At 62.1% G+C, this 26616-nt stretch overlaps 1 protein-coding gene across 1 annotated transcript in view; it reads left to right on the top strand.

Annotated features, from left to right (window-relative positions):
* The window catches only part of IQGAP3 (IQ motif containing GTPase activating protein 3), a 35333-nt gene extending 8717 nt beyond the window's left edge, over positions 1 to 26616 (top strand). The window contains exons 5-38 of the mRNA XM_019711202.2: positions 249 to 325; positions 1014 to 1081; positions 1167 to 1280; positions 1460 to 1638; positions 2053 to 2131; positions 2642 to 2805; positions 3286 to 3373; positions 4873 to 5036; positions 6295 to 6452; positions 7660 to 7781; positions 7875 to 8038; positions 9267 to 9357; positions 9939 to 10106; positions 10193 to 10332; positions 10435 to 10605; positions 13317 to 13400; positions 13537 to 13608; positions 13707 to 13776; positions 16187 to 16395; positions 17031 to 17183; positions 17444 to 17607; positions 17954 to 18178; positions 18779 to 18919; positions 20189 to 20273; positions 20556 to 20788; positions 21021 to 21153; positions 21269 to 21371; positions 21849 to 21975; positions 22831 to 22918; positions 23546 to 23758; positions 24253 to 24419; positions 24574 to 24675; positions 24996 to 25104; positions 25678 to 26616. Coding sequence (XP_019566761.2) covers positions 249 to 325; positions 1014 to 1081; positions 1167 to 1280; positions 1460 to 1638; positions 2053 to 2131; positions 2642 to 2805; positions 3286 to 3373; positions 4873 to 5036; positions 6295 to 6452; positions 7660 to 7781; positions 7875 to 8038; positions 9267 to 9357; positions 9939 to 10106; positions 10193 to 10332; positions 10435 to 10605; positions 13317 to 13400; positions 13537 to 13608; positions 13707 to 13776; positions 16187 to 16395; positions 17031 to 17183; positions 17444 to 17607; positions 17954 to 18178; positions 18779 to 18919; positions 20189 to 20273; positions 20556 to 20788; positions 21021 to 21153; positions 21269 to 21371; positions 21849 to 21975; positions 22831 to 22918; positions 23546 to 23758; positions 24253 to 24419; positions 24574 to 24675; positions 24996 to 25104; positions 25678 to 25791 — 4539 coding nt within the window. The 3' untranslated portion in view covers positions 25792 to 26616. The remainder of the gene's footprint in view (positions 1 to 248; positions 326 to 1013; positions 1082 to 1166; positions 1281 to 1459; positions 1639 to 2052; positions 2132 to 2641; positions 2806 to 3285; positions 3374 to 4872; positions 5037 to 6294; positions 6453 to 7659; positions 7782 to 7874; positions 8039 to 9266; positions 9358 to 9938; positions 10107 to 10192; positions 10333 to 10434; positions 10606 to 13316; positions 13401 to 13536; positions 13609 to 13706; positions 13777 to 16186; positions 16396 to 17030; positions 17184 to 17443; positions 17608 to 17953; positions 18179 to 18778; positions 18920 to 20188; positions 20274 to 20555; positions 20789 to 21020; positions 21154 to 21268; positions 21372 to 21848; positions 21976 to 22830; positions 22919 to 23545; positions 23759 to 24252; positions 24420 to 24573; positions 24676 to 24995; positions 25105 to 25677) is intronic.

Here is a 26616-nt window from a genome sequence, read left to right as displayed (position 1 = left end):
GCTGGAGACCAGGCCTGCTTCCTGTCGCCCTGATGGCCTTGCCTGCTGTTTGGTTAACCTGGGGCCGAGGGTGAGGCTGGGTCCCGGCTTATTATGTGTCCCCACTGCCCTTCTTTCACCTGTGCTTTCTGTAAGTGGTTGGAGGAACTGACTAGAAGCCCCAGGCCACAGAGGAGGGCCTATGGCTCAGCCTCCTGCCCAGACCTGGCATGGTCTCCAGTGGCAGTAACCGGCTACTTTCCCCGCAGACCTTCTTCCCAGAGACCACGGACATCTATGACAAGAAGAACATGCCCCGCGTGGTCTACTGCATCCACGCACTCAGGTGACGACCCCAAGCTTCTGTCATCCTGGCGCCTGTGGGTGGACGCAGCCAACAGTTGACAGCGAGAAACGCTGCAGCCGGAGGGCAGAGGGCAGACCCTGGGGCACACATCTCAGGGGAGGCGCCAGGGTTGTGCGGTGATGGCCACACTACATGCATGTTTGTGGGACCTCTGTGCGTGCCTGTGGGTGCAGGACAAGGGCAGAGGGAGGCGGCTGGGCCACACAGGACCCATCGAGAGCGCCACATGCCCGTCACGTAGTGTGAGTGGCGAGGGCTGTTGGGTTCTCAGCCAGCCATCGGCCCCCACGGGGCTGAACCGCAGAGAGTGATGGAGCAGCTCCTGTGTCCTCCACGCCGTGTCTTCCTGACCTGGTTTCCCGTGTCCTTTCAAGCCTCTGTGCCTTGGCTCAGTGGGTCCCTCCCTGCCCTCCATGCCCATTGGTGACCTGCTGGGGCCACGTGCCCTTCTCTGAGGCTTTGCTGACCCCCGCCGCCCACAGCAGCCTGTCTTCTGTAGCACTTGCCCAGCAGTGCCTTCCAAGCACTTCTCTCCCTGTGGTTTGGGGGTGACTGAGGGTGGGAGCTGCTGAGTGCGTCCCTCTGCAGGTCCCCACAGTATTTCCTGCAAACCCATATGGGCAGCGTGTCCAAATGAATAGGCCCCAGTGCCTCTTTTCTTCCCCAGCCTCTTCCTCTTCCGGCTGGGACTGGCTCCTCAGATCCATGACCTGTACGGGAAGGTGAAATTCACAGGTAAGCCTGGCACCCTCCCTCCCACCGCCGTTCTGGGCAGGCCACTGGGCTCTGGCTGACGAAGGATACCTGGGTGTCATTGCAGCTGAGGAACTCAGCAACATGGCCTCGGAACTGGCCAAGTATGGCCTCCAGCTGCCTGCCTTCAGCAAAATCGGGGGCATCCTGGCCAGTGAGCTCTCGGTGGATGAGGCTGCAGGTAGGCATTCGGTGAGAAGCCCTCGGTGGCTTCTGCACGCCTCTCATCCTCAGGCAGGGCCGCCCGGCTACCTGGTTTGCCCGGCCCCTGTGGGTGGAAAAGGGGCTGGTGTCCGAGTGGCCTGCAGCTGGTGTGGGCTGTGCCCCGGCGTCCTGACCTTGTCTCCTTGACCCCTCCAGTGCACGCAGCTGTCCTTGCCATCAATGAGGCAGTGGAGGCTGGGGTGGTCGAGGACACCCTGGCCGCCTTGCAGAACCCCAGCGCTCTGCTGGAGAACCTTCGAGAGCCTCTGGCAGCCATCTACCAGGAGCTGCTGGCCCAAGCCAAGATGGAGAAGGCCGCCAGTGCCAGGAGCCGCGTAAGGAGCCGTGGGACTTGGGCTGGGGGCTGGGAAACGAGTGAGGCCAGGACTGTGCTCCGTCTCGAGGTTCCAAAGTTGCTTAGAGAGACTAGCTGGTCAGTTGTCCTAGAGAAATGGGAGAGGAGCTCGGGAGAACACTGGGAATTCGGAAGAGAAGGTGGGAGAAGAGGACTGGGTGGGGGTCTTTGGTGAGGGCTGTACAACCACATGACATCGCACTGGAGGTTCCAGAGGTTGGTTTGGCTTAACGGTGTCAGTGCCAGGGGGTTGGACCCACAACTTCCCCAGGTTCCTTCCGACCAGACTGGTCTTTGGCCTTGAGAAGGCCCCCAGAGGAAGAAATAGGTATAGATGCGGGGTGAGGGGATTGAGTTGGTTTCCGGGGTTCCCCTCTCAGTGTGGTATTTGCAGGGTGATGGAGAAAGCCAGGACGTCTATGACCGGTACCTAACTCAGGCTGAAATCCAAGGCCACATCAACCAGGTCAATGGTAAGGGAGACACCAGGAGGGCTGGGGGGGGCTCTCAGGGTGAGCCCCCGCCTTGCACGGTTTGGGGATGTCTCTCAGGCCTCACTAGGCCAACCCTTTCTCGGGGAAAGGTCCGAGTCAAGGCAATGTGTGCCCTGCCTTTTGGCCAGCAGTGTCTGAAGAAGTCCCTGTGGAGGGGTCTTCTGTTTGGATGGAGGGCCATGGAGAGGACGCGGGGTCCTTCCAGAAGGGGGCGTGGAGAATGGATGAGGGAGGGGCCACTCGAAGCCTCAGGACAGAGTGGCGTCTGCCTGTTTGGGCCAGGACGTGCTCAGGGTGTGCGGAGGCGAGATGGGAAGGCCGTGTGGATCAGGCTGAAGAATTTGGGCTGCGGCAGTCAGGCCCCAGGGGCCCAGGAGGCAGCGGGGGACGTGACTCTGGTCAGCAGGATGAGGGCAGCTTCTGAGGCTGGGCTGGGGATGTGCTGGGCGGCCCCCCACACTGCCCGTTGAGGGGCTTTGTCTTTTCCAGTCCTTGGGGCTCTAGAGGCTGTTGATGACGCCCTGGAGAGACAGAGCCCCGCAGCCTTGCTGGAGGCCCTTGGGGACCCCGCCCTGGCCCTGCGAGGAGTGAGGAGAGACTTTGCAGACTGGTACCTGGAACAGCTGAGCTCCGACAGAGAGCAGAAAGCGCAGGTCAGGCTCTGAATCAGCTGTTCCCTCTGTCCGACCAGGATGGGGGGGCCTCTTCCTTAGTCATCGCCTGTCAGTAAATGCTGACTACACGTTTCAGTGGTTCAATCACCCCAAGGCCTGATGGGCTGGGCCCGTCAGCTTCTGCCCTCCGAGTCAGACGGGCTGGGGCCCAGGGCCATGGGGCGGGGGGAGTAGGCTCCCCCATTGCTGAACTGGGGCCTCGTCTTACTGGTCTCATTGCAGTGCTGTTGACGTTCTCCCTGACACTGTCTTCGTTTGTGTTGCCTGTTGTTATTTCAGAGGCATGCTGTGCAGGACAGCCAGAGCTTAGACGTGGGTTAAAGGGAGGGGCCGGCCCACCGAGAGGGAACGGTGGGACTGAGGGTGGCTGCCTGGGGGCGGCTGGGAGCTCGTGCTGGCAGTTCCTGGCATGTGTGCGTGGCCCAGGAGGACTCCTGCTGCCCCTCTTCCCTCTCCCAGGAGCTGGGCCTGGTGGAGCTTCTGGAAAAGGACGAGGTCCAGGCTGCGGTGGCTGCTGCCAACCTGAAGGGTGATCGGGAACAAGCCAGTAAGTTGTCCCCAAGCTGAGCCGGGCCTGGCTGTGTCGCTGGCTCTTGGGAGAGCATCCAGCCCTTTCCCGGAGTCTGTAGTGCTGTGCGAGCTGCTGCCCAAGAGCCAGCCCGGCAGGGGCCTTCTCCCGCTGCATGTAGTGTGCCCTTGTCCTGGCTGCCTGGAGGGACACTGCAGACGGGCCCCTGTGGTCTCGGGGACAATGGCAGTGCTGCACCGGCTCAACTCCCGGGTAGGCAGTTTCCTTCTAGGCACTTCCCCTGCTAGCTAGAATTCCTCTGCCTTCTGAAGTGTCGTGACCTCTCAGTTGAGAGAGAAAGTGATGATCCAACTCAGTTTTCCCTAGAAACATTATGAACAAGTGTAGTTCTTTGTTAAAAGAGTGAGAGTTGGCGATGTCTCCGTCCAAGGGGATGGTTCTGGGTCATGAGTGGAGAGATGGCGGCAGAGGAAGCCCACTCCACCTGTGGCACCGTGCGGTTACGAGCTGCAGTGCAGCCCGCCTGGCTGCTGTCGGGCTCTGAGGTCGCTCCGTAGCCAGGCACCTCTGTCTGAAGCTTGTAGGAGCTGCACAGCCCCGGCCACTCGCCTGCGGCTGGCCTCAGGGCGTGCCTGCTGCCAGGGCGACCTCGCGGGCAGGGATCTGGCCTGGTCCTCCGTGTTGGGTACCTTCGGACCTTCACGAGTTCCGCCATTATTTATCTGCCTCCAGTTCCGTCTGCTCAGCCTGGCAGATGAGACCTCGTGTTCTCCCTCCCATTTCTCCCCACCAGCAACTAGCTGTTCCTCCTTGACTGTCCCCAGCCTGTCCCAGCACCAGGCCTCTGGGCCTCTGGATTACATTTCCCCCCTTTTCCCTGCGAAAGCATGTGGAGACGTCCTCCAGCGCTGCTTCCCGCTTCGTCCTCTGTGACGTTTTCCTATGGTCCCACCAGCCTCGCGCGGCCCCTGCATGGCACAGCGTCGGGGCGGTGGGGGGACAGAGACACCTCTAACAGTGGTGTCTCACCACTCGGTGGCTGTTTGTGTCCTTGCCCCCCACAGCTGTGGGCTCCTCCGTGCCATTGCCATGTCCACTGGCCAGTGCATAAGCCCGGCGTTTAGGGCTAAAACTGCACTGATGCCCCAGGCCCTTTGCTTGCTCCCACACTTTTCAGCCCAAAGGGCTCCACCTCAGAGCTGGTCCCTCATTCCTGTGCTGTTGTCACCATTGGGCCAGCCTGGAGCCCTCCTCACCGCACCTTGTGTTCACCGCCCCTGGCCTGCGTGCCCACACCGCTCAGCCACGCGCCCTCTGGGCCCGACAGACGCCTTCTCCAGGGCCTCTTCCCGGAGTGTCCCAGCCCCTCGTCCCCACCAGTGGCTGAGCCTGGCAGACTAGTCTTCACGAGTAGTGACAGGCCGCTCGGCTCTGAGGTCCCAGCACCTCCCAGCTGGCGGCAGAGGGAACTGGCTCGGAGTGGTCAGCCCATGCAGCCCTCCCCCTCCTCCCTGCAGTGCTCCAGGCTGTGGCGAGGATCAACAGAGCCATCCAGAGGGGCGTGGCCGCTGACACCGTGAAGGAGCTGATGAGCCCCGAGGCCCAGCTGCCCCCCGTGCACCCCGAGGCCTCGGCTGTGTACCAGCAGGAGCTGGCTGTGCTCCAGCGGCAGCGGCAGGGGGTAAGGCCCAGCACCGCGGGGTCTTGCTCTGGGTGCCCAGTCAGCGGAGGGGCCAGGCAGTCTGCCCAGGCCACCTGCTGAGGGTCTGCTGAGGTGCTGGCAGAGATTAGGGGCCAGGACAGGCACCAGCTTTGCCCCCGAGCGTAGTGTAATGCCCTGAGCAGAGAGTGCTTTACACTGGCATTTACTCCTTGAAAGAAGCCTGTCAGGTAAGTGGTGCTTCCGTTTTAGAGAGGAGCAGACTGAGGCGCAGGGCTGAGTACCCGCCCGGCGGGTGTGGCTGGCAGTGCAGAGCATGTGACGCTGAGTGTGCCTGCAGCCCGTGCTCTGAACAGCTCTGCTGCCCACTTCACCCCAGTCCATACGGCCTCTGATGGAGGCACTAGGGACTTCTGGGCTGTTAGCCGACTTAGAACACCCCCGAGGGTCCAGGCAGAGACAGGAGGGCAGAGCGACGTAAGTGGGATCCAACTGCAGATCGGGGAGTGGAGGGAACAGAGCTGGGGTCAGTCTGGGAAGGCTTCCTGGAGGCGAGGACGCCCACACAGGCATGTGTAGAGCGCCGACTCCAGGCCGGCCCCTCAGAAGCGGCACAGAGCAGTGACCGAGGTTGTGAATTCTGAAGCCACACGCCTGCTTCAGTCCTGCGCTGCTACTTCCCAGCCAAGTGACCTTGGGCAAGTTATGTGCCTCCTCAGCCCCCTAATTCATGTATAAAGTGGGAACAGTAATGCATTTACCTCATGGGATTGTTGTAAGGCTTAGACGAGTTAACGTACGTGCTTAGAAAAGAGCCTGGCATGTAGGTTGTAGCCATTACTATTATTAATTACTATCATTCACAATGTTCTGTTGGTGGGGGACAGGCAGGGTGCCCCAGAGAGGGAGCAGCATAAACAGTGTCTGAAAGGAGGGGTGTGGTGCAGGTGCGCCCACTTCATCTTTCTGCCGTGGGCCAGGGCCTAGCACAGTTCTTGGTGCGTGGAAGGTGCCAGAAGGGAGCTGGCAGAGCTCACTGGTTGGATGCGGGCTCTGGACTCAGGCAGCTGGGCTCATCTGGGACAAGGGGATCCTAATGGCACTTGCCTCACTGGCTTGTTATGAAATTTCAATGACAATGTGTGTGAAATATACATTCTCAAACGTTAAGTGTGATTGTTACTGAATGAATCGGGCCGTTGGGGCTTTGGGACAGATGCTGGGGTACAGGAGCGTGGGGGGCAGGGAGCCCCAGGCCCTTCACCAGCCCCCTTTGCAGGAGCTGGACCAGGAAGAGCTCTTCGTGGCCGTGGAAATGCTCTCAGCTGTGGTCCTGATCAACCGCGCCCTGGAGGCTGGGGACGCCAGTGGCTTCTGGAACAGTCTGGCGAACCCTGCCACAGGCTTGGCCGGGGTGGAAGGCGACAGTGCTCAGCGGTGAGGAGGGTTGAGCCCCGTGTTAAGGGGCAGAGGTGGCGGGCATGCAGCCAGCACCCCGAGTTCTGTGCAGAGGTGAGCCTTCTGCTCGCTGCCCCATTCCAGGCCCACTTCTGTTCACCGTCCCATGGCCTGCCCTTCTTGGGGGTGGGTGAGGTCACTGTCATTCCCTCCCTCCCGTATGCAAAGACGAGCACCCGCTCAGGGGCCAGGTACTGTCCAGGGGCAGAGCGAGTGAGCAAACAAAGCTCTCCTCCAACTCACATGCTTGTGAGGGAGGCAGACCAAAGCCAGCACGTCAGGTGACCAGAAGAGAAGAGCTGTAGCCCAAAGTAAAATGGGGCACTGGGGACAAAGGTGGGGCTGGGAGGGACATGGGGTTTGTCCATTTCGCTCAGTGTGGCTGCAGCAGTCCCCTTGGGTAAGGGGGTCGTTCCGAGAGGGACCTAGTGGGCCTTAGTGGTTGCCGCCAGGCGCTCGGGCACAGGCCCTGGGAGGCGTGCGGGTGTTCAGAGCTCAGCGGGAAGCCGTCTGGCCGAGTGGACGAGGGCGGGAGGTGACGGTGAGGCCCTGGCTTCCACTCCCAATGCAGGAGGGCGAACAGCTGACCTACTTTAGCGGGATCGCTGTGCTGCCGTGCTGGGAGCTGGCTGCAGGTTAGAGGGGAGCCAGGGAGCCCTGGCAGGCGTCTGGGAGTGACCGGGCAGAGGTGCTGGCGCTCGGCCCAGGCGCTCAGAGGAGGTGGCAGAAGGAGCCAGGCTGGAGGTCTGCTCTGAAAGCTGCACTGACGGATCTGCTCATGTGCGGGTGTGGGGTGAGAGGATGGCTCAGGCACGACTCCCAGACCTGGGCTCGGAGCTGGGAGTGAACATTTACTGGGACGGGAGACGCAGGGTGAGCGGGTAGCCCAGTGTGGTGTGGGCTGCAGCTCTGAGGGGCTTACGTACGTTGTCAGGCGTTCACCCGGACGCTAAAGGGGACGCTGGGCTGGACGTGTGCTGGGGGGTCATTAGCACTGGAGTTTGAGGCCATGAGTGTGGGGAGAGAGGGCCTAGGCTGAGCCTAGCGACACCCCGCATTCCAGGTCAGGGAGGAGCCAGCAGAGGGGCCCAGGCACAGCCTGTGGGGACAGAGGAGAACCAGAAGGGAGGTGGCTCGGAAGTCCCCTGACCTCTGGCTGACGCGTGCGTTGCCCACCTGCCCCCAGTTACTTTGACGCTCTGGTCCGACTGCGACAGGCGTGCGGCCTGGACGGGGCCTTCCTGAGCTGGAGCGAACTGCAGGCCACCGTGAGCCGGGTCAACGCGCAGGTCCAGGAAGAGACCGACCGTGAGTGGAGCCTGGGGGGAGGACGGCCCCCTGTGGGCAGCCCTGTGTTGTAGCCGTAAGCCTGGGCCCTCTGCCACCCTCTGTCTCTCCCAGAGGTCCTTGCGGTCAGCCTCATCAACGAGGCCCTGGATCAGGGCAGCCCTGAGAAGACCCTGTCCGCCCTGCTGCTGCCCGCAGCTCGCCTGGACGACATCAGCCTCCCCGTCGCCCCTCGCTACCACCACCTCCTGGTGGCAGCCAGAAGGCAGAAGGCCCAGGTGAGGTTTGGGCTGGCTGCGTCGGTCACCGGGGCAAGAACAGCCCCTGTGGGTAGAGCTGTGCCCACTGCACCCTGGCAGAGCCCCGACTTCATGGACCCCGTCCCTTTGGGGTGGGGGCAGGCGGGGTTCTGATGTGGCCCCGGGGCTGGGCACGGAGCAGAGCTGCACTTCCCAGCACCGAGGGTGGGGCCTTGTGTGTGGCAAGATGGGCCTGGGAGCCACAGCAGAGGGCTAGACATGTCCTGCTGTCACATTAGTGACACATGACCTCCAGCCAAGCCCTAATGCCTCTGAGCTCAGCTCGCTCGCCTGTAAAGTACCCCAGGCCCTGGCCCTCCCTGACTCCTGGGGTGGGGGTAGAACATACATAAGCTGAAGAACGTGGCAGGGTTTGGGACCTGTGACGCCTGGGCATGGGCTGTGCAGAGCGCAATCGAGGGCCGGGGTCCCGGAGCCAGACAACCTGAGTCTGCCTCCTGGCGGGCTGACCCTGCACGTTACTTACCCTCTTCTGTGCCTCAGTTTCCTCGCCTACAAACTTGTGACAACAGTGAACTGCCCTCGGAGGTGGGGGTGTGAGTAAGATGATGCACTGCGACACTAGCTAGTGCTGGGGGTGCTCTCTGCCAAGGTCGTCCCCGTACTGTGTGATGTCAGCTCCTGGGAAAGTTCTTCGGAGCACTGGCTGGCACCTAGGGCAGTCTGTGAGGAGGGGGTTGGCAGGAGGTAGAGTCCGGCTGGGGGAGGGTGAAGCAAGGGGCAAAGGAGCCTGCCAGTGAGAGGCACTGGCTCCCCTGGCCTGTAGAGCAGTCGGGAGCAGGACTGGGCAGGAGATGGCCATGGCCAGGGGCAGGGGCAGGGCTGGCCTGAGGAGCTGTGACGTGAGGCCAAGGGCGTGGGGTATGGGGCAGAGATGGCGCCCCCGTGTGGGCTCTCCGGACATGGCTGTGGCACAAAGGCGGGGAAGTCAGCCGTTGACTGACTTCTGGTGGGTACTGGGGGTGTAAGAGCATTCTGGGGGTGCTGTGGCCAAGCCGAGTTGATGTTGGGCCTGAAAACAGGGCAGGAAGGAGCCTTCTGAGCCCGGCAGCAGTCCCAGCGGGCCACAGGCCATGGCAGGGCTGGGGTGGGGGACAGCGGGGACCTCCCTGCCTGCAGCTGAGCGGCTGGGCCCGGGAACCAGGGACACCCGCCTGGGCCCTTCTCCCATGTCTCAATTTTCCAGGGGACAGGCGATCCTGGAGCCGTGCTGTGGCTGGAGGAGATCCGCCGGGAAGTGGCTAGAGCCAACCAGGACACGGACACTGCTCAGAGAAGTAAAGGGCCTGGGGCAGCTGGTGGGGGCAGTCAAGGAGCCCGGGCAGGCCTGTAGCGTCCCCCGCCATCTCCCTCTGCCCGCCGCCTCGGGGAGGTGGGCAGGAATCAGAACAGCAGGGCCGCTGCTGGACCATGGTGGGTTCCTAGCAGTCACTGGGCAGCGTGTCGTCCGCAGTGGGGAGCCCATCGTACGTCCACTGCCTCCTGGGAGGGCACTTTCCCCAGCATGTGTGCGTGTGACAGCACGTGGGGGCCACACGCCCACCCCAGCTGCTGCTGCTGCTTGTTCAGGTTTCACCCGTCAGCTCCGGCTAGAGAATGTGGTCTTAAGGGTGGGCAAGAGGGGTTGGTTTTGAGAAGTGGGCAGGGTCCGTGCCGATGGACACAGCGTGGCGTGCTCGGTGTCTGGAGGCCCTGCGTCCACTGTCTGTCTGTGGGCGACTGCGTCAGCCGCCCCCTCCTCGGGGGCTTGTCCTACGAAAGCCCTGCACCCTGTGGGGGGGCACAGGGCGGGGCCACAGGGCGGGGCCTGTGGGAGGGGCTCGGGAGGACTGACCACGCCCTCTGACTCCCCTGCCAGTGGCTCTTGGTGTGGCAGCCATCAATCAGGCCATCAAGGAGCGCAAGGCGGCCCAGACGGCGCGAGTGCTGAGGAACCCCGCCGTGGGCCTCCGAGGGGTGGTGCCTGACTGTGCCCACGGCTACCAGCGAGTTCTGGAAGGTGCCATGGCCAAGAAGCAGCGCCCAGGTAGGGGCCCTGGCCTGGCCGCGTCTCCGCCTGCCCCGCCGCCTGGCCGCTGCTGAGCCATCTCTGCTCACTTGGCTTCTGCTTAGGAGACACGGCGCTCTGGGCTCGGCAGGACATGAGGGACGGCACCGCCTACTACTTCCATCTGCAGACCTTCGAGGGCACCTGGGAGCGACCCCCTGGCTGCAGCCTCAACACCTCCCACCTGACTCGGGAGGAGATCCAGGTTGGCAGGGCCCCTCCCAGGGAGGGGCCATGGATGGGGGAACCCCTGAGGGACAGGCTCCCACCCCCAGGGCACCACAGCCTCTCCCTCCTGCCTCCACAGTCAGCCGTCACCAAGGTCACCGCTGCCCATGACCGCCAACAGCTCTGGAAGGCCAACGTGGGCTTCGTGGTCCAGCTCCAGGCCCGCCTCCGCGGCTTCCTGGTCCGGCGGGAGTTTGCTGAGCGATCCCTCTTTCTGAAGACCTGGCTCCCAGCAGTCACCAAGATCCAGGTGGCGCGCTCCGGCTCAGTCCTGGGGGCCTGGCCCCCCTGAGCTGCAGGGCTCTCCCTGCTTCCTCTGCTCAGTGGGGCGAGGCGATCGCAGCCTCTGAACGCTGCGGTTAAGAGTGTGGTTCTAGGCCCGCCCGCCTGGGTTTGCACCCCAGTTCCATCATGTGTCACAGGCCACTCACTGTGCCCATTTCCTGTGGGCATTGTGGCGCCCACCTTATAGGGTGGTGAAGACTGCGCGAGGAGGTGTTGCTTCTGCACAGTACCCAGCAGACAGGCAAAGGCGTGGCCTCACTGCTAGTGACTGTCGCCACCGTCACTGTCCCGCGGGCCTGAGGGCTGCTCCTTAGCTTCCCCACGAGGAGAGGGGGACGGTTAGTTAGACATCAGGGTTCCGACGCCCGGGGGCCTTCCCACCAGAATGGCGGGGCTTAAACACAGAAGGGATGGGGGACCCCTTAGGGGAAGGACTTCCACCCTTTCTCCTCAGCCAGCCCTTTCCAGTTTTATGCTTGCAATCTGTGGGTGATCGTGTGGCCTCTGAGAGTGGCCCACAGGGAACTGGGACGTGAGGCCATCTGGGAAGGTGGCCCTGAGGCCCGAGCACTTTATCAGCCAGAAACGGTGGGAGGGGGGCAAACAGACCTCCCCATGTCGATGTGAGCTGGAGGGCCTCACGGAGGTGGCGGTGGTGTAAAGGTACTTTATTTACAAACGTCTGAATGCCTGGTGTCTGCAAAGGCTGCCACTTGGCATGGGTGTGAGACACACATCTCCTCGCCAGAACTGGAATACAGCCAATGTTAGACGTTGTGACAGGAGAGACACAGAGCCCACCCCGGCAAACGCAGGGAGACACATGCGCGGCTGAGACTTGCCGGTGGCCCTCAGTGACAATAGTGACCAGCGCATGTGGGTGGTAATGAAGAACGCAGGCTTTGGAGCCTCCCAGTGCTACCGCTTCCGGGTCCTCTGGCCTCGGGCCCCCACCAAGCCCTCTCTGATACAGCCTCCTCGTCCCTCCAGCGATGAAGGGGGGAAACTGCAGGTAGCTTTCAGTGCAGCAGGCGCCCCGTTGTCGGCTGCCAGTAGGAGATGGTACAGAGCCCAGTGAGCAGCACTTACTGGTCTGAATCGGGGACCCCTCCATCCTGAGCCCAGGCTGGAAGTGCACGCGCAGTCTAAGGAGTGGAAAAGCCACACCCACAGCGGGAAGACGATGGAGCTGGAGGCGGGTTTGCCACAGGGCCTGGTGCCCTGCGGGGCCTGACCTGGGCCCTGGGAGACAAAGGCCACCTGCTCTCCAGCCGTGGGGAAGTGAGTCAGAAATGCGGCCGCTTGGGTTGCTGAGACTATGTTGTCCTGAAAGCTTGGAGCTTGGCTGGGACCCCAGCCCATGCAGACTGGGGGGCGCCCTCCTGAAGGAGGAGCCACGTAGGGGTGGGTGGGGGCAAGAGCAGAGAGGAGACCCTGTCTGCTGCAGCTGCTGCCCAGAGGGCACAGCGGGCAGTGCCTGGAGGAGAGGGAGACATCGGAATGGGGCCTCCTGGCCCTGGGGCTCCAAGGGGACAGTGTGTCACGGGCCCAAGCTGTCTGTTACATCCTGTTCCAACAGAGGGACAGTGTAAGCCCAGGCCAGGGAAAGCCTGCCGGGAGAGCTGGCTGTAAGAATGGCTGGGAGGACCAGTGGCTGAGAGGGCTGCTCTTAATGCACCAGACTGGCACTGTCAGTGGGGGCATGTCTTCCAGTGGGGAGCTCCCTCCAGGACAGGTTTGACGCTGGCCCAAGAGACAGGAAGGGTTTCAGTGGGAAGACCAGGCTGGGGGGCGAGGGTGGGCACAGGCAAAGACCAGGGGCAGAAAATCCTAAGGCGTGTTTACAAGAGAGTGGACTGTCTGATGTGGCTAGACTCCTCACGAAGGTGGGACCAGTGGAAAGTCAGACGGGGTGTAGGTCAGGTGGGTGAGAGCTTTGGGGAACTTTGGGGATGAGAGGGACGGTGCCAGTGGTACTGTAGGACAATGCATCTCACACAGGGAAGAGGCCCCCGCGAAGGAGGCTGGCAGCTTAGAGACCAAAAGGCGTGGCTTAGGGGGGAGCCGGTCACTCGGACCCTTTGCGGCAGAGAGGCCATCAGGCTGACAGCTGAATTCCGGGGACCTTGGAGAGAAGATTTGCTTAGAGCCAGGGTGGGGAGCTGGATGGTGTCGTAAAGAGAAGTGTGAGTTGTGAGAGGTTTAGTGACCCACGGCCCCTTGGTAGAGATGATGGGCACGCAGCCAGGGCCGGTGCTGTGTGATGGGGTGCAGGTGTGACAGGGTGTGGGTGTCCTTGAGTGTATTTTGGGGGATATGCTGCGTGCTTTGGTGAAGTTGGTGGGTAGGTGTGATGCTTCATTTCTTCTAAGCTTGTATCTTACAGTTGAGTTCTGGGAGGAGGTGTTGGTTAGCATGGGTGTGTGTGTTTGTGTGGTGCATGTATGCACATGCGTGTGCTGGGACCAGGGCGTGTGGCAGAGGGTGTGCTTAGCTCTGTAGGTGTTTGGGCCCCTCATGAAGTTGGGAATCTTTTGGGATCAGAGCCTGTTTCCCCATCCCCCTCTGCTTGCCTGTCCCCACCGTTCCCTGGGGAGCCCAGGACGACGTTCCCACAGGGCTCTCAGGCCAGCAGGGACCAGCCAGGCTTCCCGCCCTTTCTCTCCTGACGTGCAGGCTCATTGGCGGGGCTACAGGCAGCGGAAGGTTTACCTGGAACGGTTGCAGTACTTCAAAGCAAACACAGGTGCCATAATCAAGGTAGCTATCCCTATCTGGGCGGGTTCCTGTCTTGTGAAGGATCCTCTGAGAACAGTTTTTGAGTCCTCTCATCAGCTTGTGACCTCTGGAGCTGGCTGACTTGTCCCATGTCCAAGGCCAGTGTGTCTCTTCGCAGATTCAGGCGTGGGCCCGTATGTGGGCGGCTCGGAGGCGGTACCGGAGGCGTCTGAGTTACTTCCAGCAGAATGTGAGTGTCGCCTGCTCCCCGTCCTCACCCCCGACCTTTCCCCATGAAACCAGGCCAAGGGCAGCCAGCCACCCTCCTACCACCTGTGTACATGGCAGGTGAGCTCCATTGTGAAGATCCAGGCGTTTTTCCGAGCCAGGAAAGCCCGGGGTGACTACAGGACGTTGGGTAAGCTGCCTGGTCTTCCCGCACTGAGTGAACTGGTTCCGCTCCTCTGGCGGAGCGGCTGCTGTGCCGTCTGATGGTTTTCAGCCATTAGCAAGGGAGGAAGTCACACCGCCCCTCAGCTTACAAAGCGGGGCCTTTTCGCTCATCCACAGCTGGTGTCCCCAATTTCATGTGGACTGGAGTGGGCTGGGCAGTGAGATGTGCCCCTGCCTTTGGGGTTCCCCCAGTTTGATGGGAGAGATAGGGATCCCGCAAAGTCAGGCAGGTCTGGAGATCCCTCCTGGGGTTGCAGAGCAGTAAGGGGGAGGAACGAGTTGTCTGCAGGAATGTCGAACGGGTGGTGACAAAAGCTACCCTGCCCCCCCCCAACAGAAAGCCTGGTCACGGGACGGTCCCTCTAACCAGGCTTGTTCTGGACCAGGCTTCAATTCTCTTCCTGCCACTACCTCCAAAGCAAAAAAAAGGGGGTCTTTCCCCTCTCCCTAGAGTTCTAACCCCCTCCCCGCCCATGTCTCCCCCGCCTCCCGCCCTCTGGCCCAGCACGCAGGAAGCAAGGGGGCTTGTAGCATCCCTTCTGCAGCGCTGGGACCTTGGGGAGCTCCATGGCCTGCCCCACAGTCCCAGTAGCGGGCGTGCATTTAACCCTAAAGAGGTCCTCCAGGCTCCTGGTCTTGGGGGTCCGCTCCTGGTGAGGTGGACTGATGGATGGGCCATCGCCAGGTGGCCCTCGGCCCTTGGGCTCCTGAAGTGGGTGCCCCTTTCCTTCCTGGGCCTGAGGCTACTCTCCTGGGCTCCACCTCCTCAGGCCCCTCCCACCCTGTCCTGCTGCAGGGGTGCTGGGCACGCCCCAGGCCTGGTGCCCCCCGTCCCTCGCTGCAGCCTGGCCCTCGTGTGCTCACACACTGCCCTGGCCCTCTTTATCTTCCTTCCCTTCTCTGTGGTTCTGGAAGGACTTGCTTCCCCCAGTTCTGTCTCCCTGGTTCCTTAGCCCAGGCTCCTCTCAGCACTGCACTTACCGGCCACGTGGCCCTCGGCAAGTTACGGAACCTCTTCATTACCTCAGTTTCTCACGTATAAAATGGAGGTGGTGATAGCACGTGTCCTGTGGGGCTGTTCTGCAACTAAAGGGCTTGGTGTCCGTGTTTCATCGAAGCCAAGGTGCCGTCCATGGTCTTCAGGCCTCGAACGTCCAGCCTTCTCCGCGCAGTGACCAGACCAATCCATGAGCCAGGCCACATGTTCCGGTCACTCCGCTTAAATCCTGTCAGTCGCCCCGTTGCCCTGGGGACAAAGCCCAGTCTCCTGACCACAGCTGCCAGGGCTCTGGGACCCAGCCTCTGCCCGACCTCTGGCCTGGCTGGCCCAGCCCTGCCCTCACCGCCTGTGCCCTCTGCCCTGTGTCCAGATGGCACAGACTTCTGGCACTTCCTAAAGCAGCCATGTTCACTCTCTCTCACCTTTTCACAGACATTGGTGGGTCCTCACCTCCAGGAAGCCTTTCTTCACAACCCAGTGGTCTTGGGTGGCCTGCTTTTGTTTTCCCAAAGGTCCCCATGTCCACCCCCACCCCCCAAAGCACTGACCACACTGTCGTGAATTGTAGTTTCTTTTGTCTGGTCCCTTACGGGGCTGCCTTTAAGGACACGGCCTAGTTTTGTCTGTCTTCACTTAGTACTAGCTGTGTAGCCTAGGGCAAGTTGCTTACCCTCTCTGGTGCAGTGATCTCGTCCATTCGTTACAGCACACTGACGTCACAGGGCTGTTGTAAGTACGTAGAGCAGTTTCTGTCCCACAGTGAATATTACATGTAGTCGTTTTGTTGTTATTCCCTGTAGCTGAGCTCAGAGGTTTCTCTTTGCTCAAATACCTGCTCCCAAAGAGATCCCAGGAGAATGGGCATCGAGCTGTGACCTCCCTTTGTTGTAAAACCCACTGGACATCCCTCCTAGCCGTGCCCTCCACCCCCGCCCTGTGCAGACACTGACAGGAGGGGAGTGTGAGGGGAGGAGGGCTGGGTGGAGGCTGATCGGTGGACATGACCTTGGGGTGAAGGCCGGGATGAGTTGGTTCAGCAGCAGGGGGTAGGGAATCGGGAGAGGAGGGCCCTGGGCTCAGAGCTGGGGTCCCCGACTGGTGTGGAGGTCACTGCAATGGCCCAGGGTGGGCGTGACCCCAGAGCAGGGGAAGGACAGTGGTTACGGCAGACCTGGTTATAAGTCAGGGGCTTGGGGACAGGGCTGGCTGGGGGGCTGCCACCCCCTCCAGCATCAGTCAGCAGCAGCTAGAGCAGGGCTGGGCTTTGGGGAGTGCTGGCCACTGGCAGAATGGGGGCTGAGGGCACAGCTAGGGTGGGCTGGGCGAGGAAGCCACTGGGGGGCACGTCATCCTGACGCTCGCCCCCTTCCCCCAGTCCACGCGCCCCACCCCCCACTCAGCGTGGTCCGCAGGTTTGTCCACCTCTTGAATCAGAGCCAGCGGGACTTCCTGGCTGAGGCAGAACTGCTGAGGCTCCAGGAAGAAGTGGTCAGGAAGATCCGGTCCAACCAGCGACTGGAGCAGGACCTCAATCTCATGGACATCAAGATCGGCCTGCTGGTGAAGAGCCGGATCACGCTGCAGGTGGGGCCCCAGCCCCCAGCCCCCTGCTGCTGCTTCTGGGGGCTGCCACCGGGCCTCCTCCCGCCGGCCGCTGAGCCAGGGCGTTTCAGCGTCTGATCAGCCGGTTCAGTGCCAGCTCCAGTGACCCTGTCCTTCCAGTAACTTGCTGGACACACAGCAGCAGCAGCAAGTGTACCTGACAGAACCCGGGAGTGTCACCTCCTCTGACCGTGGTGATTGGACCGCAGGCCGGTCACATCACCTCCAAGTCTGCTTTCTCATTAGTAAAGTGGGGTCACGGGAGGAGCCACCTCAGCAGGCCGGGTGTAGAGAAGCCCCTCAACCTGCCAGTCACTACATAGAGGTGCAGGGGCGGCGGAAGTGATGTGTGTCCACCGACGCTGGGACAGCCGTCTAGTGAGAACAGCAAGCCAGGAGGCCGATGCCTCAGGCTGGACCCCCGGTTCTCTCTGGGGACGCACCCTGAGAGTGCAGGGGTGCCCGGTGGGGCCTCGGGGCAGTAGGAGGGGCCCCTCCTGTCCCTTGGCTCATGCCGAGAGCACCATGAGCAGCCAAAGCCTGGCTCTTCCGGGCACTGGTTCTGGGCTGTACGTTCTGTGCTCTGGGCCGCTCGTACCACCCGCTGCCCCCCGCAGGAGGTGGTCTCCCACTGCAAGAAGCTGACCAGGAAGAACAAGGAGCAGCTGGCGGAGATGATGGCGCTGGACAAGCAGAAGGGACTGAAGTCGCTAAGCAAAGAGAAACGGCAGAAGCTAGAAGCGTACCAGCATCTCTTCTACCTGCTGCAGGTGAGCGGACGGTTCTGGACGGCATGTCTCCGTCTCCTGGGGGTCTGGGACCTTGGGGCCATCATGCCTGCGCCTCCACTAAGCTGTCCTTTCCCGTCGCACTAATGCCGGGCCCCCCAAGGGAGACCTCTCCTCCCGTTGGTCTGGAGTGTTCCCGGAACCCCTGAGAAACTGTGCCGGTGCCCTCTGCATCCCACGTGCCTCTGGCCGCCAGTCCCAGGTGCGTGAGCAGCCACGCCCGTCGCCCCCCTTGCTCACAGACTCAGCCCATCTACCTGGCCAAGCTGATCTTCCAGATGCCGCAGAACAAAACCACCAAGTTCATGGAGTCGGTGATTTTCAGCCTGTACAACTACGCCTCCAACCCCCGCGAGGCTTATCTACTGCTGCAGCTGTTCAGGACGGCGCTCCAGGAGGAAGTCAGGTAGGTTTCGCGGTGCCGAGGAGCGGGAGGAGAGCGGGATACGAGGTGCCGCGATTGGCGCCTTCACAAGGGGGCGGCTTGCTGAGGTTGGAGGCTACAAGTGGAATCGAAGACCTTTTCTCTGGCTCCCGTGGAAGGACCGTGAGACCTCTCCTAGGACAGCATGGGGGGAGCACATGGGCGGACCTGGCAGCGCAGAGAGGGGGGCGTAGGGACAACAGGACTTTCCTTAGGAGAGGGGACTCCCCCCAGAGCAGGCTTTGAAGAGCCAAACCTCAAAAAGGAAAAACACTTGTTAGTCCTGCGAAGAGGCAAGAGGCTACCTCAGTGCTTTGCTAAACCACAGGTCAAGGGTGGAGCGGCCCCAGGATGTGGTGACTGGTAGCCCAACGGTGGTGAGGCTGGTGGTGCGGTTCTACCGCAACGGGCGGGGCCAGAGTGCCCTGCGGGAGATCCTGGGCAAGGTGACCCGGGACGTGCTGGAGGACAAGACGCTGAGCCTCCACACAGACCCTGTCCACGTCTACAAGAGCTGGGTCAACCAGACCGAGGCCCAGACAGGCCAGCGCAGGTGAGCGGGAGGCAGGGCTGGGCTCTGATGTGTCTGTGAGCAGCTGACATGCCAATCTGACAGCCACCCTGCAGGGTGAAATAAGGTGGCCTTTCAGACCCCTCTGGTAATTCCCGTGGAGCTGATCACAGAGGAGCAGCACGGTGCATATCAAATGTGGTTAATGGCTGTGTGGTGCTCAGTGCTCGCAGGCCCGGAGTTGGGGTGTGGATGAATGTTCAGGTGTCCCGATGAATAGGCAAGTGAGACACTGGCAGGTCACTCAGATGCTTAGGGACTAGGGATGGGGCCGCTGAGGAGAGCGGCAGTGCCGGGGGCTTCTCGGGGCCTGAGGCCTGTAGGTGGGGGCCTGCAAGGCTCTGGCCCAGCCTTCACTGGCGCCCCTGGGCACTTCCCACAGGCCCCAGCTTCTCCGTGGGCATCCAGCTCTGTTGCTTCACCTTCCGCCCACCTGGCTCCAGCCCTGAGTCCTCACTCGTTCTGGCCTGAGCACGTGTGTGTACCAGGTCCTGTCGTTAGATGAGTTTCAGACTAGAGCCTCGGAGAGGGGAGGCTGTGGCAGGGGGCTCTGGCTGACACCTTGTTCCTCTCTGTCCACAGCCACCTCCCCTACAGTGTCACCCCAGAGCAGGCCCTGAGCCACCCTGAGGTCCAGAGACGACTGGACATCGCCCTCCGAAACCTCCTTGCCGTGACCGATAAGTTCCTCGTAGCCATCATCTCGTCTGTGGACCAAATTCCGTATGTGCAGCAGCCCTACCCCAGCCGAGGCCAGGCCGTGGTGGGGAGGGGAGAGTGACCTTGGGGGGTGGGGGGCGGAGTGCTCAGGGCTTCCAGGAGGTGGGTGCAGGGTGCTCGAAGCTCCTGCTGGGTACTGAGCTGGAGCACGGCATGCGGTTCTCTGTGTGGTCTGTCAGGGTGTCACTGCAGCCAGAGAGGGGACCCTCACGTGACTATGGGGACGTATTGTCATCAGAGAGCAAATGGGGACAAAATAGGGCTCTTCAGTCCCAAAGTCAGAAGTAAATACTTCAAACCAGTAAGCGCTTTATAGCTCTCTCCTGCCTCAAAATGTGCTCAGGAAGGGTTTTTCTGAAGAGCAAGTAATTGAGGGCGTTGGCAGGTGGGGGTCCCTGGACCATCACTCAGCCCCCATCCTTTCTGGTGCCCAGTGCTGCACCGGGCAAGATGGGGTGCAGGTGAGGGGCCCCCACAGAGTTCAGAGCTCTGCTCCCTGACAGAGAACTGGACTAAGGGTTTACAACTGGGGTTCAGGAAAGAATGTCCCAGAGCCAATAAAGGCAAGTACACTTCTGTCTCTGGTACCCCAGCAGACAAATGGCTTTTAACCAAATGCGAAGAGCTCTGTGGCTGGCGTACCGGTAACAGGAATAGTAGAAATGATAACAGTGGGCCCTGGCCCGTTTGAGCGGCACCCATTACCTTCAGACTGCGTCTCACTGACCCTCCAAACCCTGGAGACAGGGAGGGCCAGCCCAGGGAGTACGTCCCAAGGGGCCTGCAGCCTAGTTGTGTGTCTGTGGCCAGTGGCGGGGTCAGGCCTGGAGCAGCTTCTCCAGGACACTGTCCCCTGGGGCTCTGCCTCGCCAGGCCAGGCCCTCCCAGGTGCTCTGATAGCTGCAAGGTCATCACCTCATTGCCCCCTGGGCTGTCCTGAGGCAGGGCTCTGGCTGTGAGAGTCAGACACTCAGGGTACAGGCTAATGGTGGGGAGGGGGGAGGGGGGGCACTGGGCTCTGGGGTGCCCCCAGGGGAGACCAGAGGGGCCAAAGAAGAGGCTCCCAGGCCAGGCTGGAGACGGCTGACCCTGGGGATTGACACGGGGCTGGAGGGCAGGGCGAGACCCAGGGACGCTGGGAGGAGGGCAGCAGGGAGCTGGCCCAGTGCCGGTGCTGTGCTCCCGTGCAGCTGGGCCTGGGGGACAGGGCAGGCGGTCGTACCCGGGTCTCGGCAGACACGGGCAGGACCCTGGTGCACTGATTGTCCCCAGCTACGGGATGCGGTACGTGGCCAAGGCCCTGAAGACGGCTCTGGCGGAGAAGTTCCCCAGGGCCCCGGAGGACGAAGTCTATAAGGCAAGGGCCCCGCCCGGCCCCCGAGCTCTCCTCCGCCCCGATGGTGCCTGTGAGCCCCCAGACCCTGTACTGTGACCCCAGCAGGACAGCAGGGCTTCGGGAGGAGCAGGGCCCGTCAGGAGGTGTGGGACCTAGTCCCAGCTCTTGCCCAAGTCTGCTGCGTGACCTGGAGCATGGGGCCCCTGCTCTGGGTCTTGTGTCCTCGCTGGCCGAGGGGACTGGGCTGGGCTGGGCTGTGGAGGCCCAGCAGGGCCCTTCTGGAAGGCTGTCCTCTGCCCGCAGGTGGTCGGGAACCTGCTGTACTACCGCTTCCTGAACCCGGCGGTCGTGGCCCCCGATGCCTTTGACGTGGTGGCCATGGCGGCGGGCGGCGTCCTGGCTGCCCCGCAGCGCCACACACTGGGGGCCGTGGCCCAGCTCTTGCAGCACGCCGCGGCCGGCAAGGCCTTCTCTGGGGAGAGCCCGCACCTGCGCGTCCTCAACGACTATGTGGAGGAGACGTACCCCAAGTTCAGGTCTAGGGTCCTGCCGCCCCCTCTTCTCTCATCTTTCATGCCCTGCTTCCCCTCCCTGGAGCCCACGAGGAAAAGAGGCACAGGGGTGCGGAGAAGAGTTAGGGGGCTGGAGGAGAGGCTGGTGGACAGGAGGGGGGCTGAGGGCGGAGCGTGGGCCGAGTCAGGTGGCTTGCATGGCGGCCGGAGAGGGCCAGAGCAGCGGCTGATGGCATGGCTCTCACCTTGGGCGCAGGAGGTTCGTCTGCCGCGCCTGCCAGGTGCCAGAGCCAGAAGAGCGCTTCGCGGTGGACGAGTACTCGGACATGGTGGCTGTGGCCAAGCCCGTGGTGTACGTCACCGTGGGGGAGCTGGTCAACACACACAGGGTGAGGGGCCGCAGCCAGGGGCTGCCGGGTCACAGGCGGGCTGACAGGCGGGCCTGGGGGGTCCCGGGTGGAGGGCTGGCCGGCCTGCAAGCTGCCCCCATCCTGTGCCCTGCAGCTCTTGCTGGAGCACCAGGACCACATTGCCCCCGACCCCCGCAACCCCCTGCATGAGCTCCTGGAGGACCTTGGGGAGCTGCCCGGCGTCCCCGACCTCGTTGGTGCGTGTTGCCCCCGAGCGTCCAGTCTGGGGTGGGTGCCAGGAAGCTGGTTCCACACTCGGCCTCCCTCTCCCTCTGGTCTGGACATGGACACAGGGACAGACTGATGTGGAGGGTGGATAGACAGACATGGGGTACGGGCCTATCTGGGGTCTCCAGGGCGTCCCCCATGAGGGAGGATTTTGGGACCCATGGGATGAGAGGAAGTGAGTTACAGGACACACATCAGGAAGGAGGTGGTGACAGGTATGACAGAACCAGGGGCTCCAGGAGACCCCGCCCCCGGCCTCAGGGTGCCAGGGCTGAGGCTGTGGGGGAGACAAGTCCCAGGGTGACAGCCCTTCCGTCGGTGCTCAAGGCTGAGAGCACAGGGCAGCACCACCGAGCAGGGAGCTTCCTGGAAGGGCGCGTGTGCACCTCGGCCCCACCATGCATGTCCACGCGTCCACTTGTCCCTCACTGGTGACTCTGCCTCAGGGGAGAATGGCGCGGAGGACGGCAGCATGGATCTGAGCAAGCTGGAAGTGTCCCTGACACTCACCAACAAGTTTGAAGGGCTAGAGACAGACGCTGAGGACACCAGCGCCCAGAGCCTGCTCCTGAGGTGGGTGACAGTGGCCTTGGCCCCTGCTCTGAAGTGGCCATTGTGCCTTCCTCCTGGGCTCTCCTGTCCTTTAGAAAGTTCTCCCAGAAGCCAACTGGCAGTCCCCTTGCTGCCATCAGCTTCTGAGCTGTGTTGTAGCCGAAGGGAGAGGAGGCGTTAGCGTATTGGCATCAACGGATGTTTGCGTCCTGTTGTGCTGTTTACCGAACGCTTTTGTATGTGTTGTCATGTAACCTTCGTAACAAGCGGCTTGCCGTTGAGGACAGGCTCAGGGTTAGGTGACTGGCCATGCCACAGCCCGGCGGGGGGCTCGTGTCTAATCCCATTGTTGTGCCGTGATGGTTGGGGTGGGCATGGGCTGGGTTCCGCAGTTCTGCAGAAGTGAGGGCGGCTGGCTGGTCATCGGGCAGAGAGCGGCCACGTGGCCACCTCCTGCTGCCAGCAGGGCAGCCATCCGTTCCCCCTGTAAACAAGCCAGTGGGCCCTCAGCTTTGTCCACCATCGGAGGCCACAGTGGGTGGGGCAAGGGGGGCACACAGAGCTGCGCAGAGGGGTTGCTGTCGGAGCAAGGAGGCCTGAGGGGAAGGGACACCTTGACCAGGAATGGTCTCGCAGGGGACGTGTGCACTTCAGCCCAAGGACTGAACAGAAGGCACTGCGGAGGGCCCTGCGGGCCCAGGACATGGCGTGTGGTCAGCCTGCGTCACGGGGGGTCCCCCTCACACCCTCGCTCCCCTCCTCCCTGTGGCCCTGGCAGCCATGTGCCGGGCACAGTGCATTTGCTCTGGCTCCCGGCCCGCCCCCGTGCAGACCCTTCCCCGCCCGTCACCTCCCATCACGGCCTTCCTCCCGCAGCACCAAGCAGCTGCTGGCCGACATCCTGCCCTTCCAACCTGGGGCCTCCCTCCAGGACACGCTGTCCCTCTTGGCCTCCAGGGAGCAGGTGAGTAGCCAGGCCAGCTCACAGGTGCTGCTGGCCCCTCCCCTGGCGCTTCCCCTGGTCTTTGACCCCAGAGACACCCAGGGGAGAAGGGCGGCCCTAGCTGTGGATGCTAGGGCTGTACCTCCCTCCCTGCCCGCCAGTTCACCAGCCCTGATGCTGGGCGATGTGTTCTGGGCAGGAAAGTCATTGTGTGGCGCAGGCTGGCGCTGCCTCGAGCACTCAGGTCTGGCGCTCAGAGAGTGGGTGCTTGAAGGCCTGGAGGCAGGAGAAAGCGGTAAGTGGGTGGGGGACCAGGAGAAAGTCAGGCCAGCTGGCGTGAAGACTAAGCCAGGGGCTTCCCAGAGAAGGTGAGGACGGCCCACAGAGGCAGGTCCCAACACAGGACAGACGGGAAATGTCCCCAAGGACCCTGGAGCCATCACAGAGCCATGGTGTTGGGAGTTCTTTGTACTTGTGTTCTGGTCTGCCTCTGCCAAGGCGCCCTGTGGCGATGCAGGGGGCCCCCGATGGCCTTCACACCCAGTCCCTCTGCCCAGAAGCTGGGCCCTGGAGGCACAGTCCTGCTGACACCCGGACATGTCCAGGGCTGGCCTGGCAGGCCCCTCTAGCCAGCGTCTCTGCCCCCAGGAAGCAGCCCACAAGAGGCTGATGTGCCGACGCCAAGCTCAGGAGGCCCAGACCCCGCAGCCTCTGCGAAGACACCGCTCGCTGGCGGCTCAGTGCCTCCTGCCGCTGGCCGAGAAGCAGCGCCGCGTCCTGAGGAACCTGCGGCGACTGGAGAGCCTGGGCGTGGTCAGCGCCCGCGACGGCTACCAGGGGCTGGTGGACGAGCTGGCCAAGGTGACAGCCTGGGCATGGGCCCGTGTGTGCATGTGGGTATGTGTGCGTGCACGTGTGTGTCTGCGCAAGTGCTTCTGCGTGCGTGTGTCTATGCGTGTGTATCTGTACATGTTGGCACCGCAAGGGTGGGCCTCTCCCTGGTAAGTGGCCACCCAAACTTGTCACCAAGAGACCTCCAAAGGGTCCTTTTGGAAAGAAAGGTCTTAAAATTAGCAAGGGAAGCAGGTGTTCCTGTGATGGTCTTTGACTAAAACACGAGGAGCCTTGGAACTACCAGTGTCCTTGGTGGGGGTGGTCTGAGGCTGTCCTTTGGAGGCTGGGAATGGCGTCCTTGAGGCCGTCCTCCTAGGAAAAAGAGCCGGGGGTCTCTGTCTTCCTGCTTCCTGGGCCCCTGCAGTGAGTGTGCCTGGGCCTGCGTCAGGCCGAGGTTCCTGCCAGGAAGGCCAGCTCCCCCTCCCTGTCCCCTGTCCCCTGTCCCCTGCCTGTGGCCCCAGGACATCCGCAGCCAGCACAGGTACCGGCAGCGGCGGAAGGCAGAGCTCCTGAGGCTGCAGGCCACGCTGCAGGGCCTGGACGCCAAGGCCACCTTCTACGAGGAGCAGGGCGACTACTACAGCCAGTACCTCCGGGCCTGCCTGGGCCACCTGGCCCCCAGCTCCAGGTCGGTGCTGCCTGCCGCCCGGCCCTCCCTGACTGTCTGGGGCCTCGTCTCCTGCCCTCGGGGTCTCGCTTCCTCCCCAGCAGCACCAGACAGAACAGTGTCCTGGGTGTTGAAGGGTTTAGTGGATGAATTCTCTGGGGCCTTTTTTAATCAGGAATTCTGGGAAAGGGAAGAAGCAGCCCTGTCTTCATTACACTGCTGCCCAGCTCGTGGAGAAGGGCGTCTTGGTGGAAATTGAAGATCTCCCCAGCAATCAGTATGTGTCCCTGGAGGGCAGAGGGTCACCCTTCCTGTCCCATTACCTGTGGTAAAGCGCTGTCCTGCCTTAAAGAGGCTGTTAGAATGGGGAGAACAGAAAGTTCTGGGCAGTGGGCGTGTCTGGCACAGCTCCAGACACCCCGAGGCAGAGGAACTGGAGGTGAGGTCTGCTGATTAGGGCCGGGCCGAAGGGAGGCTGGCGGAAAGCAGAGCTGGGCCCTGGGAGTGACCAAGGGGACTCAAGGCCCTGGGTGACACGGGGCGCAGTGTCCCTGGGCAGGGGCGATGGGTCCCCGTTTTGAGTCCTGTTCCTCACAGCTTCAGAAACGTGGTCTTTCACATCACTCCTGGAGACGAGGCAGGAAAATTTGAAGTCAACGCCAAGTTCCTGGGTGTGGACATGGAGCGATTTCAGCTTCACTATCAGGTGAGGGGACTGTCGCCAGCCCTCGGGACACCTGCGGACTTCCGGTGCGCTGCCTAATGACCGCAGGCCGGCCTCAATGACCGCAGCTCTGCTGCCCACCCGGTCAGTGGCGTCTGTTCCTGAGAGAAGGGTGCGTCAGCCCCAGGCCCTCTGTCCCCAGGCCCTGCCGCAGCCCCCGGTTCCAAGCATCAAGCGGGATTAGTTAGTATCTGTAGCCCCATCGCGTGTCAGGGACTACCTGTCACCTCGTGTAAGCCTCGCCCCAGCTCTGAAGCACTTTACCCATTTTATAGGCTCTGTAGCTGAAGGGTTAGTTAGAAGCCATGCACGTCAGGCTGGCGCTCAGGGAGGCGGTGATTTTAAACCTACTGCTTTCCACTCTGCGCTTGGGCCTTTGAATGAGAAAATGTTTGGGCCCTGGCTCTGCTTGAATCAACACTGGTCGCGTCCCCGTCCCTGTCCCTTGGCCTCGGTTTCCCACCTGGGACGTGGGGTTTCAGTGCCCACTGCAGTGGCCCCTGCCAGGCATGGTGAAGAGGCCTCCAGCTCCCCTTGCCCTGCGCTCCCTCCTAGGACCTCCTGCAGCTCCAGTATGAGGGTGTGGCTGTCATGAAACTCTTCAGCAAGGCCAAGGTCAACGTCAACCTGCTCATCTTCCTTCTCAACAAGAAATTCTTGCAGAAGTGACAGGCAGTGGGTGCTGCCCGCCTGCCTTCCCTGGCCGGATGCTTTCCCGGCACTCACTGCTCCGCTTCCTGCAGACACAGGGCTCGCACTGGGCCAGTCTCAGGGCCACGGGCAGGGGCTCCAAGTGGCTAAGTCGGCCTTGCCCCAGAGTCTGGCTGTGCGGCTTGGAAGTCCTGGAACCCCAGTTTCTGAGCGAGATGGCAGGGCGTGAACCTAAGTGGGCAGAACCCTGCCCTCCAGCCTGGGGAGGCTCCTGCTCCGGGTCTGCTGCTGCCCCCCCGTGGTCACCTCAATATTGCATGCACTGCTCCTGGACCCTCCCTCAGGCTCCCTAGCCCCGCCCCCACGTCAGCAGTCGGGAGTCCCTGCCCGGCTGAGGCCCAGGAGGAGGCAGAGGCAGCTGACCCTCCGTCCCCTCAGGTCCCATCCCTTTGTTTACGGTGTGTCTTCTATGGGGGTCACTTCTATAGGGGTCACTAGAGTATTTATTCTCCTTCGTCCAGCCGTACGCTTGGCACCACTGTGCAGCCTGGATCATGGTGTGAATTCTTTCACCTCTTTGAGCTCCGAGTTCTCATGTCCTGGTTCACACTAATACCCTGCCAACCTCATTCCTTGTATTTGAGGTCACCTTAGGCCAGGGCTTCGGCCTTGTTCTCTCAGCTCCAGATGCACAGAGCTGCCTTCCCTTTTCTCTTTCACCTGCGGGACACGCACAGAGCAGTTTCCACAGATCTGCAGTCTTGCCTCTGGCCCCACATCTACCAATTCCTGTCCCTGTTGCCTTCCTGATTCCATTTTAATAAAAGCAGCTGTTACCCCACA

Source organism: Rhinolophus sinicus, linkage group LG14 (assembly GCF_036562045.2).
Source record: "Rhinolophus sinicus isolate RSC01 linkage group LG14, ASM3656204v1, whole genome shotgun sequence".
NCBI lineage: Eukaryota > Metazoa > Chordata > Mammalia > Chiroptera > Rhinolophidae > Rhinolophus > Rhinolophus sinicus.
The sequence above is the reverse complement of the archived record's forward strand: the minus strand, read 5'-3'. Positions and strand labels throughout refer to the sequence as shown.